Source organism: Notolepis coatsorum (assembly GCF_963971535.1).
Source record: "Notolepis coatsorum genome assembly, chromosome: 14".
Lineage (NCBI taxonomy): Eukaryota > Metazoa > Chordata > Actinopteri > Aulopiformes > Paralepididae > Notolepis > Notolepis coatsorum.
In genome coordinates this window covers 87,448,758-87,463,757 of record NC_140178.1, presented here as the reverse complement: position 1 = coordinate 87,463,757, position 15,000 = coordinate 87,448,758, and the positions used below count along the sequence as shown (strand labels likewise).

General features: G+C 48.9%; 1 protein-coding gene across 1 annotated transcript in view; it reads left to right on the top strand.

Moving 5' to 3' along the window:
* myo15aa (myosin XVAa) overlaps positions 1 to 15,000 on the top strand; it is a gene marked incomplete at both ends in the record, with an annotated part of 162,716 nt that overhangs the window by 140,662 nt on the left and 7,054 nt on the right. Inside the window, 9 exon segments of the mRNA XM_084329168.1 lie at positions 4,806 to 5,008; positions 5,699 to 5,823; positions 5,956 to 6,019; positions 6,270 to 6,342; positions 9,125 to 9,198; positions 9,751 to 9,833; positions 10,630 to 10,760; positions 11,240 to 11,334; positions 11,647 to 11,724. Coding sequence (XP_084185294.1) covers positions 4,806 to 5,008; positions 5,699 to 5,823; positions 5,956 to 6,019; positions 6,270 to 6,342; positions 9,125 to 9,198; positions 9,751 to 9,833; positions 10,630 to 10,760; positions 11,240 to 11,334; positions 11,647 to 11,724 — 926 coding nt within the window.

The window sequence follows — 15,000 nt, the reverse complement described above, 5'->3', positions numbered from 1 at the left end:
CGAGCGGCCAGGCTTTGAGGTTGTGCTGGAGCCGGACGAGAGTGCTCTTGCCTTGTCTCCATTTCCGATGGAGACTGAGGATCACATGGAGGGGGCGGGAGCGCACTTGTTCGATGCCCAGTGGAGACGTATCATTCTCCCCCTCGGGGTGTGGCAGGGAGTGTTGCATCTCCTTGGGGTCCCTTGTTCTCCGGTGTTGGGTTAGAACCTCCGATGCTGAGACAAGATGCCCAGCTATCTGCTGTGTCGGATGGTGGCACCCGACATGGCATCCTCCCGTACGTGAGGGACGCGAGTGACGTGGAGGGAGGTACGCAAGGGGAGTTGCTTGCTTTGTTCCCCAAGCTCATGGCAGCCGCCGCAGCCGCTAATGGCGTTGCCGCAGCCTCTGCCTGCACCTGTTCCTGATGACATGATAGGTCATCTCTGGCAACATCGTCCTGTGAGAGAGACAGGCGTTGTCTGCCCATTCTTCCCGTCAATGGAGGCCTACGTGAAACAGGGACAGGTAATCTCCCGCATTACTGGCCTTACCCCCGCCTACGTGCCAGTCACGCAAGTGGCGGGTTTGGTCCAGGGGCTAAAGGACGGGGTGCCTCGGCTTGATAGCCCGATGGCATCCATACTTTGTCCCGAAATGGTGTGGGAGCCGTTGCGTAAGCCGGTTCCCCAAGGGAAATCGGCTAGGCAGATGGCTAATTGGAGTGACCAGGCGTACATCGCCGCGACTCAGAGCCTAACTGCGACTTCTAACATCGCGCAGCTAGCGCGCTACATGTCGGGATGATGGCGGGCGGGTCGGTATTGGATGACCATCAGCAATATCTTCACGCCCAGGCGGCTGGAGCCATCCTGCACCTTACCCAGCTGCAGGCGATAGCCGCCGGGAAGGAGCGCGCCCTGGCCACTCTATCCCAGCGCCACCTTTGGCTGGAGCAGGCGCGGGTGCCGGAACAGAAGAGGATTCCCCTGCTCACGGTCCCCCTATCCGATGCTGGGCTGTTCGGGTCGGCCATGCAGCAGATGACGGCAGCCTGCAGAGAGATGGAGGAGGAGCGCTCTGTGCTCCAACCCCATTTCCCCCGATGCCACCGGTGATGGCCGAAAAAAGCAACGCCGGCAGAGGACCGCAACCGTTGCCTCCGCCACCACCGCCGCCGCTGCTGGGCCTTCGTCGAAGAAGGCCAGGAGTGGAGGGAGTGCCTCGTTCGCCGCAGCCAGCCGCCCCACGCCCGGAGGTGACGGTAGGGATCGACGTGACCAGGCTCCCCAAAACCGTTCCTCTGGGCCGGCTCCCCGTGGGGGCAAGCACCGCGCTGCACGCGGCAGGCGCCGCTAGTGACTCCCCTGTTTGCCCCTGTCCCCTTCCCCTCCATATAATTTTTTGTTACTAAATAAATTGTTACAAACTGTGTGTTTATTCACTATATATATATTGGGGGTACGATGTGTAAACCCTCACCTACCTGTGGGGTTGTGTGTTTGCTTAAGAGAGTAGGACAGTTTCTTGTAAATTGTTCTGGTCGCTATATATATGTGTGCTTAGCAAGGCCTGTGGCTAGCTAGTGTGGGGTCATGAGGGGGTGAACTGATAAATCCCTCCCCCCCTTTTTTCTGATTGGCCAGGGGGTTGGACCTCCTGTCCTTCGGTCTTCCTGTCACGCTGTTGGGTCAGCGCGTCACAGGGTAGGGAGAGGGGGGGGGGGAGTTCCCTGGTCCCACGCCATATTTGGGCAGGTGGGTCACGGAATCCCCCCCGCCATAGAGTACGTCACTGGGCGCGTTTCTATTGGTCGTGAGACTTCCGTGAGTTCTTTTCAGGCTCCATGTTGTGGACCGCTGTTATTGTCAAGATTGGGTTATGCGGTGCGTGAGAACTTTGTTTTCTGCTCTGCGCTCTGTTACATATGTATTGAGCTTTTGGTCACGTAGCTCAATGTTACATATCTTTTCAATTATTACTCACGTGGGAGGTCTCTCTGGGGGTTCCCTGTCTCCTCTCTTTTATACAGAGCAGGTTTTAACAGGGGTGTTTTTCCCTCAGACACGTCATATGGGACCCATATCTGTGTCTCTTGGCCAGCTTCCTGCCGCTCTCCTAGGCGGCTTGGAGGGAACGTTATCTGGGTTCTTGTTAGAATTACCATTGATGTGTTTTGGGTCTCGATGTGTACATAGTGCTGGCCCTGGGTGCTTCTGTGTGGAACCACGCATGGGCTGGCGCGCCTTGGTTGCTCATCATGGAAATGGCGTTTTTTTATGGAGCAACTAGGATGGAGTTTTATCTCTTCCGAGCGCCAGTGTACTAGGTTAGTCTCGACGAATTCTCGTTCATCTCTGGGGGGAGATGACGGAATAGATCAAAGCATTGGCGGAGGGGTCTCACGCCCATGAGGTGGGCCACCAGGAGCAGCGCTTTCACGTACTGTCCATCTTGGTGGCGCCCTCTGTGATGTTTTAGATCGACACGTGTACCTACCCCCCTCTTAGGACTGGTTCTGGTCGCGCCGGACCAGGGAGCAGATCTGCTGTTCTGGTACCCCGAAGGACTTTGTGCCTTTCCGGGGGGAAAATGCCGGGTCGGTCCGGGCTTCGCTGGGATTGATGTCGTGGATGTGTGTGTCATATGTATGCCACTACGAGTTGCCCATAACAGTGGCGTGCTTGGTCCATACTGTGTTGTACCTTGCGCTGTGTTAGGGGGCCTGGTCCCTCTCCATTTGTTTCACCCCTCCCTCCCCCTGCTGGGCGGGGATGGGAGGGGGCTGTCGGGGTGGTTGCTGTCAATCCCTCTAGGCATCCCTGTGTAGGTCCCGGTCCGCCGGGCCCAGGTCCGGACTCGTTCTCGTCGACCTGTTGGCCTGGGTTAACCCTTTGAAAACTGAAAACATGTACTGCTTGTATAGCCTGTGTATACGCGCAGTTATGTTTCTAAAGTTGTCTTGGTGGGTTAAGGGAACGACCGCCTCCTGTTAAACTAAACATAGGGAGGTGGTTGGTTCTCCGGTATGTTGGTAGCATTGTCGACTCTCGGGTTGAGGCCGGGCTTGACCCCGTCTGCCCGAGATTATGCCCCTGCATCTTTCATGACGTCTGCCAATTGTGTCGGCCTCTCCTTTGAACCTCGACCCCGCTGGAGGGGTCAGGTTTGTGGAGGTCATGACATGGTGCACAGCATACCGAACACCCCTTCCGCCGGGTACTGTTCTCACAGTAGACCCCTTAGGCGCCTGTCTAGTCCGCAGTGCTCCAGGCACAGGTCGAGTTCTGGCCTGTTGCCTGGATTGAGGGATCGACCCCCTTGGGGGTTGTCTCCCCAACGCGCCGTCTGGCCCCACAGTATTGTGGGGGGGTAGCCTCTTGGGGCTTATGGCCATGCCGACCTGGACACGCCCAATCTCGTCAGATCTCAGAAACTAAGCAGGTTCGGCCCTGGTTAGGTCTTGGATGGGAGACCCCCTGGGAATACCAGGTGCAGTAAGTTAGAGTGCTTCAGAGCGGCGTGCCAAAGGGGGGAAGGGCCTACTCTTGATTTGGGCCCTGTCCGATACGCTGGCGATGTGGGGGGTGGTGTCACCAGTGACCGTTTGGTGGGGTCCCGATGCTACGGCATCGTTGACCTTTTTCGGGGGGTCCTGGCCCTCAGGTTGTTCCTAGGGCTGGGTCCTCCTCCGAGCTCCGCTGCTACGGCCTTGCCACGGGGTTGGGTTCTTGACCTTCGATCCTGTGATGTTGTGGACTGTGACGGGGGTGTTTTGCTTCCCGTCTGTTCCCTGGTGGCATGTGGGATGCGCGCCTGAGTGGTCGCGGGTCCTTCTGTGTGAAGGTAAGTCCCGCGGTCTGCTCACCCTGTGCGTTTTGAGGTGCTAAACCCTCTTCGCACAATCGGATCCGATTCCCTCCCGTCCTCCTCTAGGGGGGTCCAGAGGGGCTCGGGTCCTCCTCGGTTCTGATGGTTGTGGGGGGCCTCAGCGGGTACATCTGTCGAGCTTCCGCTCTGCTCAGCTCCTGTGTTCCACTAGAGCAGTGCGTAAGCTATACCATAACATACGGTTATTCTATAACCATAGTTATATGAGTATAGCGAGCGCTCTGCTCGGACTCACTGAGGGCCCAGTGGTCTTCGCCTTCGGTGGTGAAAGACTTGGGAAGGAGCTGATGGTGTGGCCACGACCCCGCTTATGTAGAGGAGCGGATGTGGGTGTGGCCAGGCGGATGGGTGTGTGCATGTGGAGAAAATTATTCATTATTAGACTGGATAAAGGGATAGTTCCACTAGAGCAGAGCGCTCGCTATACTCATATAACTATGGTTATAGAATAACCGTATGTTTTGTAGCAAGTAGTTTTGTTATTGCCGCCATCTTTAGGATTATAAATGTCTCCATTAAAGATTCCCGAAGTGCTCCGTTTCTTCATTATATAGTCTCTGGTAACAGTTCATATAATATTTATTTGAGACTTTCTTCTCTGACTCAATGAAGATTGCTGCATTTTGGTATTTTTTTTCATGTTGGATACGTTTTGCATTTGTTTGTAGCTCACTTGAAGTGTGTGTGCATGTGTCTCTGTGTGTGTATATGCGTGTGTTTGCTTATAAGTGCATGCGTGTGTTTGCTTATAACTGTGTTTGTGTATGTATGTATGTGTGCATATGTATGTGTGTGCATGTGTGTGTGTGTGTGTATTTGTGTATATGCATGTGTTTGCTTATAACTGTGTGTGTGTGTGTGTGTGTGTGTGTGTGTGTGTGTGTGTGTGTGTGTGTGTGTGTGTGTGTGTGTGTGTGTGTGTGTGTGCGCGCAGGCTGGCGGTTCGGGGCTGTGTACGGCAAGTCTGCAGTATTTCCTGGTGAGTACATTCGTCCCGTAGCTGCGCCTGACTTCCTGATCCTCCCTGCTGAGAGGGCGGAGCCTCGGGACAGACAGGGGCGGGTCGCCGCCTCCGCTGCTATCGCCGTGGCGATGGGCTCATCGGTCGCTGCCCATGAGCTGGACCTCTCCACCGAGGTGCAACGCAGGCCCGTGTTTCATTCACATCACCTATATAAGACATCATTTGGATTACATTTGATTAGATTTGATTCCAATGTATTGTCATCATACAGCACAAGTACAGTACAATGAACAATTGTTGGCATCTAACAAGAGTGCAAAGGTAACAGTAAAGTGCATTAACAATATACAGTGTGATTACTGTAAACGGAATATATATAAATGTGTACTACTGAGTAACTAGTAAGAGTAGGTGAGGGATATATATACATATATAGATATAGTATATACAGGTATGTAAACAGGAATATATTCAGGTGTATTCAGACAGATGTGGATATATATATACGGTATAAACAGTATTATTATACATCATACAGAGCTATATGCAGGTAGACTAAAGGTAGTAGTTAGTTGTGGTAGGCAGGTAGTTATGATTACAGTTGGGCCTGTTTTGTTTTGGGTGTCCACTTGACAGTTTTGTGACAGTTTTGTTTCTGTATGTGTATCTATGTGCTTCGTTCTGTTTACAAAAGCAGCAACGCTTTTGACTAATTATATATCTGTGTTTTGTAAATACCATGTTGTGGAGCCTATCTTTGACTCTGTGTGTGTGTGTGTGTGTGTGTGTGTGTGTGTGTGTGTGTGTGTGTGTGTGTGTGTGTGTGTGTGTGTGCGTGTGCGTGTGTTTGTTTGTGTTTCCAGATGGTGAATGGGGCGTATGGAGACAGTGTGAGTCTACATCTAGAAGAGCTCCCTCTACAGGCCAGTCAATATAACATGGGAGAGTTTGCCAGGAAGTACTTCAGAGAGGCTCAGAAGAACAGAAGGTCAGACACACACACACACACGCACACGCGCACACACACACACACACACACACTGCATGTTGTAATGTACAACTGTATCAGCTCTTACTGTGACATCGGCGCTGCGTGTGTCCTGTCTGTGTGTCTCCATAGTGACCAGAAGGCTAAGAAAGGCAAGGAGGGCAGAGACCCAGCTGACCTGGTCAAGTTCTCTAAGGTAACTGAGTTCACCTGTTCCAAAGTAATGGAACATATATTTGAGGTGTGGTTGGTTTCACTTGATATTCTGTAATAGTATAAGAGCAGTCAACTGCACCTCAAGCTCTTTATATAAACACAATCATTCACTATTTTCTACAGGTCTGCTGCAAATAAATCGTTACAATCCGTGTGTACTGTCTCTCTTCTGACATTCTAGCAGCTTCAGATATGAGTTATTGTGTCTTTGTGTGTTTGTTTCTCTTCAGTCTCCAATGCAGGAGTCTCTGATCGAATTCTCTGATGGAGGGATGAACAGGGTGGCCACTGACATCTTCATAGGTGAGAGGGAGAGAGAGAGGAGGACGAGGGAGATAGAGAGAGAGAGAGAGAGAGAGAGAGAGAGAGAGAGAGAGAGGGGGGAGCGAGAGAGATAGAGAAAGAGAGAGAAAGAGAGGGGGGTGAGATAGATAGATAAAGAGAGAGATAAAGAGGGAGAAAGAGAGGGGGGTGATATAGATAGAGAAATAGAGAGAGGGAGAAAGAGAGGGGGGTGAGATAGATAGATACAGAGAGAGAGAAAGAGAGAGAGGGAGAAAGAGAGGGGAGGCGAGATAGATAGGAGTCTGAAGGTGAAGGAATGAGGGGGGCAGGAAGGAAGGAGTCAGAAGGAATGAGAGGGGGGCAGGAAGGAGTCAGAAGGAATGAGAGGGGGCAGGATGGAGTCAGAAGGAATGAGAGGGGGCAGGATGGAGTCAGAAGGAATGAGAGGGGGCAGGAAGGAGTCAGAAGGAATGAGAGGGGGCAGGAAGGAGTCAGAAGGAATGAGAGGGGGGCAGGATGGAGTCAGAAGGAATGAGGGGGGCAGGATGGAGTCAGAAGGAATGAGAGGGGGCAGGAAGGAGTCAGAAGGAATGAGAGGGGGCAGGAAGGAGTCAGAAGGAATGAGAGGGGGCAGGATGGAGTCAGAATGAATGTGGGGGGCAGGAAGGAGTCAGAAGGAATGAGGGGGGGCAGGAAGGAGTCAGAATGAATGAGGGGGGGCAGGAAGGAGTCAGAAGGGATGAGGGGGGGCAGGAAGGAGTCAGAATGAATGAGGGGGGGCAGGAAGGAGTCAGAATGAATGAGGGGGGGCAGGAAGGAGTCAGAAGGAATGAGAGGGGGCAGGATGGAAGGAGTCAGAAGGAATGTGGGGGGCAGGAAGGAGTCAGAAGGAATGAGGGGGGGCAGGAAGGAGTCAGAATGAATGAGGGGGGGCAGGAAGGAGTCAGAAGGAATGAGAGGGGGCAGGATGGAAGGAGTCAGAAGGAATGTGGGGGGCAGGAAGGAGTCAGAATGAATGAGGGGGGGCAGGAAGGAGTCAGAAGGAATGAGGGGGGCAGGAAGGAGTCAGAATGAATGAGGGGGGGCAGAAAGGAGTCAGAAGGAATGAGAGGGGGCAGGATGGAGTCAGAAGGAATGAGAGGGGGGAGGAGTCAGAAGGAATGAGGGGGGGCAGGAAGGAGTCAGAATGAATGAGGGGGGGCAGGAAGGAGTCAGAAGGAATGAGGGGGGGCAGGAAGGAGTCAGAAGGAATGAGGGGGGGCAGGGTGGAAGGAGTCAGAAGGAATGAGAGGGGGGAGGAGTCAGAAGGAATGAGGGGGGCAGGAAGGAGTCAGAAGGAATGAGGGGGGGCAGGAAGGAGTCAGAATGAATGAGGGGGGGAGGAGTCAGAAGGAATGAGGGGGGGCAGGAAGGAGTCAGAAGGAATGAGGGGGGGGAGGAGTCAGAAGGAATGAGGGGGGGGGCAGGATGGAAGGAGTCAGAAGTAATGTGGGGGGCAGGAAGGAGTCAGAATGAATGAGGGGGGGGGGCAGGAAGGAGTCAGAAGGAATGAGAGGGGGGAGGATGGAGTCAGAAGGAATGAGAGGGGGGAGGATGGAGTCAGAAGGAATGAGAGGGGGCAGGATGGAGTCAGAATTAATGAGAGGGGGCAGGAAGGAGTCAGAAGGAATGAGAGGGGGGAGGATGGAGTCAGAAGGAATGAGAGGGGGCAGGATGGAGTCAGAATGAATGAGGGGGGCAGGAAGGAGTCAGAAGGAATGAGGGGGGGCAGGAAGGAGTCAGAATGAATGAGAGGGAGCAGGAAGGAGTCAGAAGGAATGAGGGGGGGCAGGATGGAGTCAGAAGGAATGAGAGGGGGGAGGATGGAGTCAGAATGAATGAGGGGGGCAGGAAGGAGTCAGAAGGAATGAGGGGGGGGAGGATGGAGTCAGAAGGAATGAGAGGGGGGAGGATGGAGTCAGAAGGAATGAGAGGGGGCAGGAAGGAGTCAGAATTAATGAGAGGGGGCAGGAAGGAGTCAGAAGGAATGAGAGGGGGGAGGATGGAGTCAGAAGGAATGAGAGGGGGGAGGATGGAGTCAGAATGAATGAGAGGGGGCAGGAAGGAGTCAGAATGAATGAGAGGGAGCAGGAAGGAGTCAGAAGGAATGAGGGGGGGCAGGAAGGAGTCAGAATGAATGAGAGGGAGCAGGAAGGAGTCAGAAGGAATGAGGGGGGGCAGGATGGAGTCAGAAGGAATGAGAGGGGGGAGGATGGAGTCAGAATGAATGAGAGGGGGCAGGAAGGAGTCAGAATGAATGAGAGGGAGCAGGAAGGAGTCAGAAGGAATGAGGGGGGGGCAGGAAGGAGTCAGAATGAATGAGAGGGAGCAGGAAGGAGTCAGAAGGAATGAGGGGGGGCAGGATGGAGTCAGAAGGAATGAGAAGGAGCAGGATGGACTCAGAAGGAATGAGGGGGAGCAGGCAGGAGTCAGAAGGAATGAGGGGGGGCAGGAAGGACTCAGAATGAATGAGAGGGAGCAGGATGGACTCAGAAGGAATGAGAGGGGGCAGGCAGGAGTCAGAAGGAATGAGAGGGGGCAGGCAGGAGTGAGAAGGAATGAAGGGGGGCAGGAAGGAGTCAGAAGGAATGAGGGGGGGGCAGGAAGGAGTCAGAAGGAATGAGAGGGGGCAGGATGAGGTGCCCGGATGTGTATCAATTTGGACGTCTTTGACATGAAAAAGGTTGAGAAACACACAGCCATGTCTGTCCAGCGAGCAAATACATATCAACATTCCCTCTTCTTATGTGTCATTGTTCAGCCATTATGAAGTTCATGGGGGACTTCCCAATGAAAGGACAAACTGAACAGGACCTGGTCTCCACTATACTGAAGGTACAAGCACACACACTCTCTTACACACATTTAGAGGCACACACTCTCTTACACACACATTTACAGGCACACACACTCTCTTACACACACATTTACAGGTACACACTCTCTTACACACACATTTACAGGCACACACACTCTCTTACACACACATTTACAGACACACACTCTTACACACACATTTACAGGTACACACTCTCTTACACACACATTTACAGGCACACACTCTCTTACACACATTTACAGGCACACACACTGACAGAGAAACAGACAAATAGACAGACAGAGAAGCAAACTAACAGATAGACGGAGAGGCAGACACCTGGACAGACATACACACATACAGACAGACTTATTGAGTGTGTGTGTACATTAAGCAGCAAGTGTGTGTGTGTGTGTGTGTGTGTGTGTGTGTGTGTGTGTGTGTGTGTGTGTGTGTGTGTGTGTGTGTGTGTGTGTGTGTGTGTGTGTGTGTGTGTGTGTGTGTGTGTGTGTGTGTGTGTGTGTGTGTGTGTGTGTGTGTGTGTGTGTGTTTCTAAATGTGTCCTATAGCTGAGTGCAGACCATGGCCTGATGAAAGATGAGGCCTACTGTCAGGTGATGAAGCAGGTGACTGCCAACACCAGCTCCAAACCGTAAGAGCGTGTGTGTGTGTGTGTGTGTGTGTGTGTGTGTGTGTGTGTGTGTGTGTGTGTGTGTGTGTGTGTGTGTGTGTGTGTGTGTGTGTATGCATGTACTTGTTTCCAGTTGTGAGTGGCATTAAAATGATGCTCCAATTATGGTTTGTAATTTTATTTATTATTTATGTTATAGTTCTTTTTATGTTGAAAACTATTCAAATTAAAGGCATAGAAGGTTTAATCTAAAGGAACAACATTATTTTCATATTTATTTGAATACTTTCTATTTAAAGAAACACGCCAACCTTTTGGGAAATTCACTTATTTGCCATCTACCCTGGAGTTAGATAAGCAGATACATATCCTTTTGTTCTCTGTGCATGCATTAGGCTTAGGGAACAGCCGTACCGTTAGCCTAGCTTAGCGTCATTCACTGGAAGTAGGTGTGCCAGTGTAGCCTAGTTCCCTACAGTCACAAAATACACAAATACAACTCCAAAACTGTCCTGTAAACATGTTGTGACCTGTGTATTTACCACGTGGAGAAAAAGAAATTATAATTAGACATTTTCCTTTTCTAAGCCGATACGTATATATTAGGGGGGAAAAATTGTCGAACCACTGCTGCCTGGGCGCAGTGATTTAATCACCTTTTAAAAAAAGAAAACATTAGAATCTCTATCTCACATATGAAATTGTACACCTGAAAGTGTTCAATTTGCCTGTGGGCTGTAAGACGACTGTAAACGTCACCATTGGGCCCAGTGGTCTAACCTGTTATGGTGTCTGATATGACGCGTGTTCATTACAGGGACAGCTGTCAGCGTGGCTGGAGGCTGATGTACATCCTCACAGCGTTCCACCGATGTTCAGACGTCCTGAAGTCCTTCCTGTTGAAGTTTTTCCAGGACGCCTGTGCCAGTCCTGGAATACAGTACCAAGGTAGTGAGGGATGGTATCATGTTGTGACTCATTCATTCATTCATTAATCGTGTTTGGAGCGGCCTTTCCATCCATCTATCCTCCCTAATGAGCTAATAAGCCTAGCAGACATCCGTCCATCTGGCCAGCCATAGGCTTCTATCCTTCTACCCTTTACATCCATCCATTAATTAATTAATTCTTCAGCACTCTTCACCATCTATCCATGCCCTGCTTGTCCCTCTCTCTGCTCATGTTCCAGTCTGTACAAGCCCTGAACCCAACGTTGAAATCTACTCCACTGAGTGCACCCAAAAGTAGATTTCAGGGCATGTACAGACAGGAGCATTGGCTGTTGACTACTACTAGCTCGATTTGCTCGTCTCCTGCTGCTGGGTTATCCGTCCTGCAGATATCGATTAGATCTACTGCTGACATACTGTTTATATAATTGAGTCACAAGTGCTTTTGGATGATAGTTCTTGAGTGTTGGTTGACAGGCATTGCCAAAGCGTGTGAGCAGAACCTGAAGAGGACGTTTCAATATGGCGGCCGTGTGGAGTACCCCAACAGCATGGAGCTCAAAGCTATGCTGGTTAGTATCTTTGTGAACCAATCACAGCTCTGGTCAGTCTCCCCTTTGACCAAGCAGAGCTGTGAAGAATCAATAATGAAGACTCTGGTACATTGGATAACCCTTTACCAAGCTGAAATACACTTTGACACTGAAGTTTGATACCAAAGACAACAGCATTTATAACATGTCAGAAATCTAAGCAAAGTGAATTCATTTCCTTCCTCTTTTCACACGTTGTAATGGGATGGTATATCTTAACGCTAGATCATTTGGTGGTTGATTGGCTGTAGGTCTTTCTGTGCTCTCTGTGATTGGTTGCCTGTGTTACAGGCTGGGCGGAGCTCCAAGAGACAGCTGTTCCTGTTGCCAGGAGGCATCGAGAGGCACCTGAAGATCAAGACCTGCTCTGTGAGTCGCTCCTAGTGAACCGTCTGCTTGATGTTTTTATGCTCGTTAGGTTGTTAACTTTATCAACTGTGACATATTTGGCTGGTACTATATTTGGTAAAGCCATAACAACTCATAAAACATAATTAGGATTATAATAATGTTTTATATTTATGTGTCACCGTATATTTGAACATTTTCTTAAATGTATTAATCAAACTACACATTTTGTATTCGTTGTTACAGTTATTCCACATGTTTACCCCTTTAACAGATATACATCTACTTTTTATATTCGTCCTTGCCTTTGTGTTTTTGAAGACGCATGTTCCCCTGAGTTCATGAGCTCTTTCTTGTTTGGAACAACTTCTGAATGCAGCTTGGAAGTGAGTTGTTATGTGCCTTATACATTATTAGTGCAGTGCTAAGATCAACTAGATCTTCCAATTTTAAGGTATTTGATTTAATAATTCCATTACCATTGTTTAACCATTGGTAACTGGCAGAAAAGAAAAGCATCACAACCAGCTGTAGTCGGACAGTGGCAGATGATATCTATATCCATGTGTTAAATATTTTTTAATACAAATTAGAATTTCATTTAAATAAAAAAAAACGTTTTAATTACCTTAAAACAACTTACCCTTGTGTTTGCCATATTATTGAAATTATTTTTTTTAAGTTGCAGGAAATGACACCAAATAGCTTTCTTTATTGCAATTCTTTTTGCCTCCAGGACAGGGGCCACAGACCAGCTCCTAGTTGCAACTCAGCAACATCTTGTTTGAAAATCCTGGGGAGAGCCCTGTACCGTCTTCTCCAGAGTCTAACACTTTCACTGGCGTTTTCTTTTTAAACATCTCACAGCCTTTGATTATAGTGTTGTGTCTCATGCACATGTATCTTTTGTAAGCCTATTTCCTTCTATCCATGTGTTTATTCTATGGTACAGTGGATGCAGTGGCGGCTGCTGACCAAATTTCTTGGTGAAGCACAAAATTATTATATTATATTATATATTAAATAATATTTTTTAAACATCCCCAACACTGCAACACCCCCATTCATCCCAGGTGTCAGGCTCCTCATTCGCTTCCATTCATTTTGGGGACCAAAATATCATACTTCTGAAGTATAAACAAACTATACTGCTGTGACGATTTCAATAAAACAGACCATTCTGAGTCAATGATACAGCAAAACTGTACATTGGAATATCTAACATGTATTTACCACCTTCCTCTGCACGAGGCCACAGATGGGTTTTATGTAACACAAGGACAATGAATGAATGAATGAAAACTTTATTTAACAGATTGCAGAATGGGTACAATACAGTACGGCTCAATACACACAATTGTTAAGGGGATGCAGACCAGAGAAAGACTTTCGTCTTGTTTACATCAGGGTCCCCCATTTTCAATTCATACCTAAGAGAGGAGAGGAGAGGAGAGGAGAGGAGAGGAGAGGAGAGGAGAGGAGAGGAGAGGAGAGGAGAGGAGAGGAGAGGGAGAGGAGAGGAGAGAGGAGGAGTGTTGGGGACACAAGATCCCAATGCATTGTCCCGTGGGATTATGCCCCCCCCCTCCTTGGGTCCTTGGGTCCTTGGGGGCTACCTGGTGCCCGCGGGAACCGTGTTGGTGTATTACACACGCAAGGCCACAGCGGGCCAATTTATTCATAATCACTGTAAAATATATATATATATATTTTAAATCCACTCACCACACAACAGCCAAAGCAGTGACCGATCTCATCTTCCATTGAATATTGCAGCTTCTCCATCGTGACAAGTCCGACTCGAGACACGTTCTTTTATCCCATGGAAAGTGTAAACAACAACAATTGAGCTCCATGTAACGCGGAAGTGCAGTGGTCTATGCCATGTCGCGCAGCTCCTCTCTGATTGAGTCTCAGACCGTTGAAGGGCTGTCAATCATTCAACCCGCGTTCGTGAGTAGCGTGCGCAAAGTTGCACGGGCGTGGCTTAGATGACTCAAATAGCCTATTTTGATTGGATAATAGAATACAAATATCAACCTGTGCAGGGAAAGTTGCACTTGAGTGATTGACAGCTCGCATTACTGCAGTTATGTGAGCACTGCAGGCCTGATCAGAGAGCTCAGAGAGCTTGGCCATTTTTGAAGATTTTCTTTTTTTTATACAGCTACTGTTTTATATATACTGTTTTTTAGTAATAACTAGAAAGTAATGGTATTTATTCAACAACAGGTGATTGATTAATGATACTAATACAAATCTATACAATGAGTATGGGGCTGCAGCACTGCAGATATACCCTACTCCAATGATCCACAGATTCCACACGGACATTATTCGTTGCTGCACTTGCTTCCAGAAGGCTGAAGGCTCCGTTGAAGTAGCACAGAGGATCTGTTGTGATTTTTGCACAATAAATATTCAACATTCTCTTTTGAGACTCCGCCTCAGACTCTTATCATTTGGCACTAAAAGCTAAACATTGTCACCGATATGGCTGTCCGCAACATGTCATTAATTGTGTACGCGAGGTGGTTCAGTGACGACTCTAACGTGAGCTAGGTTAGCTAGCATGAGCTACCGGCAGATGGAAAGACTAACGTTACTGGTGAAAATGTGATTTACGTTGGAATACTCCTTTGCCAACTTGCTGTACTTTGCTTGCAGGTCTGCAGCCATTATTGCTGGATTATGAATAGCCCCAACTTTAGCCAAGGTAACGTTATGGCTAAACCTTTAACGTTAGTTAATGCTAGCTTTCGGTTAGCTGTTCAATGCTAATAACACCACCAAGCGAACCCATCAGAGCTCCCCGTCAACACCGCTCTGTCGGGAGGATGGCATTTAAGAAAGTATCTGCTGTTAAAATGACAAACAACATTGACACTTTAATTCACGGTCGGTTAAACACACGTTTGTTTTATAATGCTCACAGCAGACCGCAGTGTTGTTGATTAATTACGTGGGGCCGGGGGGATTTAAGTTCCGCAAAAAAAGGTTCCGCACCGTTGCAATCGTACGGTGCACAGCCCGTACTGTACCGGAGGACCACATTGACGCGGTACAGTACGTATCCGCGTACCGTTACACCCGTAATATATATATATATATGTAAATTACTAATAATTATGAGTGAATTTGTGTTTCACGTGTTGTCATGGAATAACCTCCACTGAGTGGATGGGAAAGTGTTCTGCCTTAATGGATTCACAACTGAACACGGAAATGTATGGAATGTTTATGGTTTGGAAAGGGAAAGGCATGAAAAACTACACAACATGATGCAAAAGAAATGTC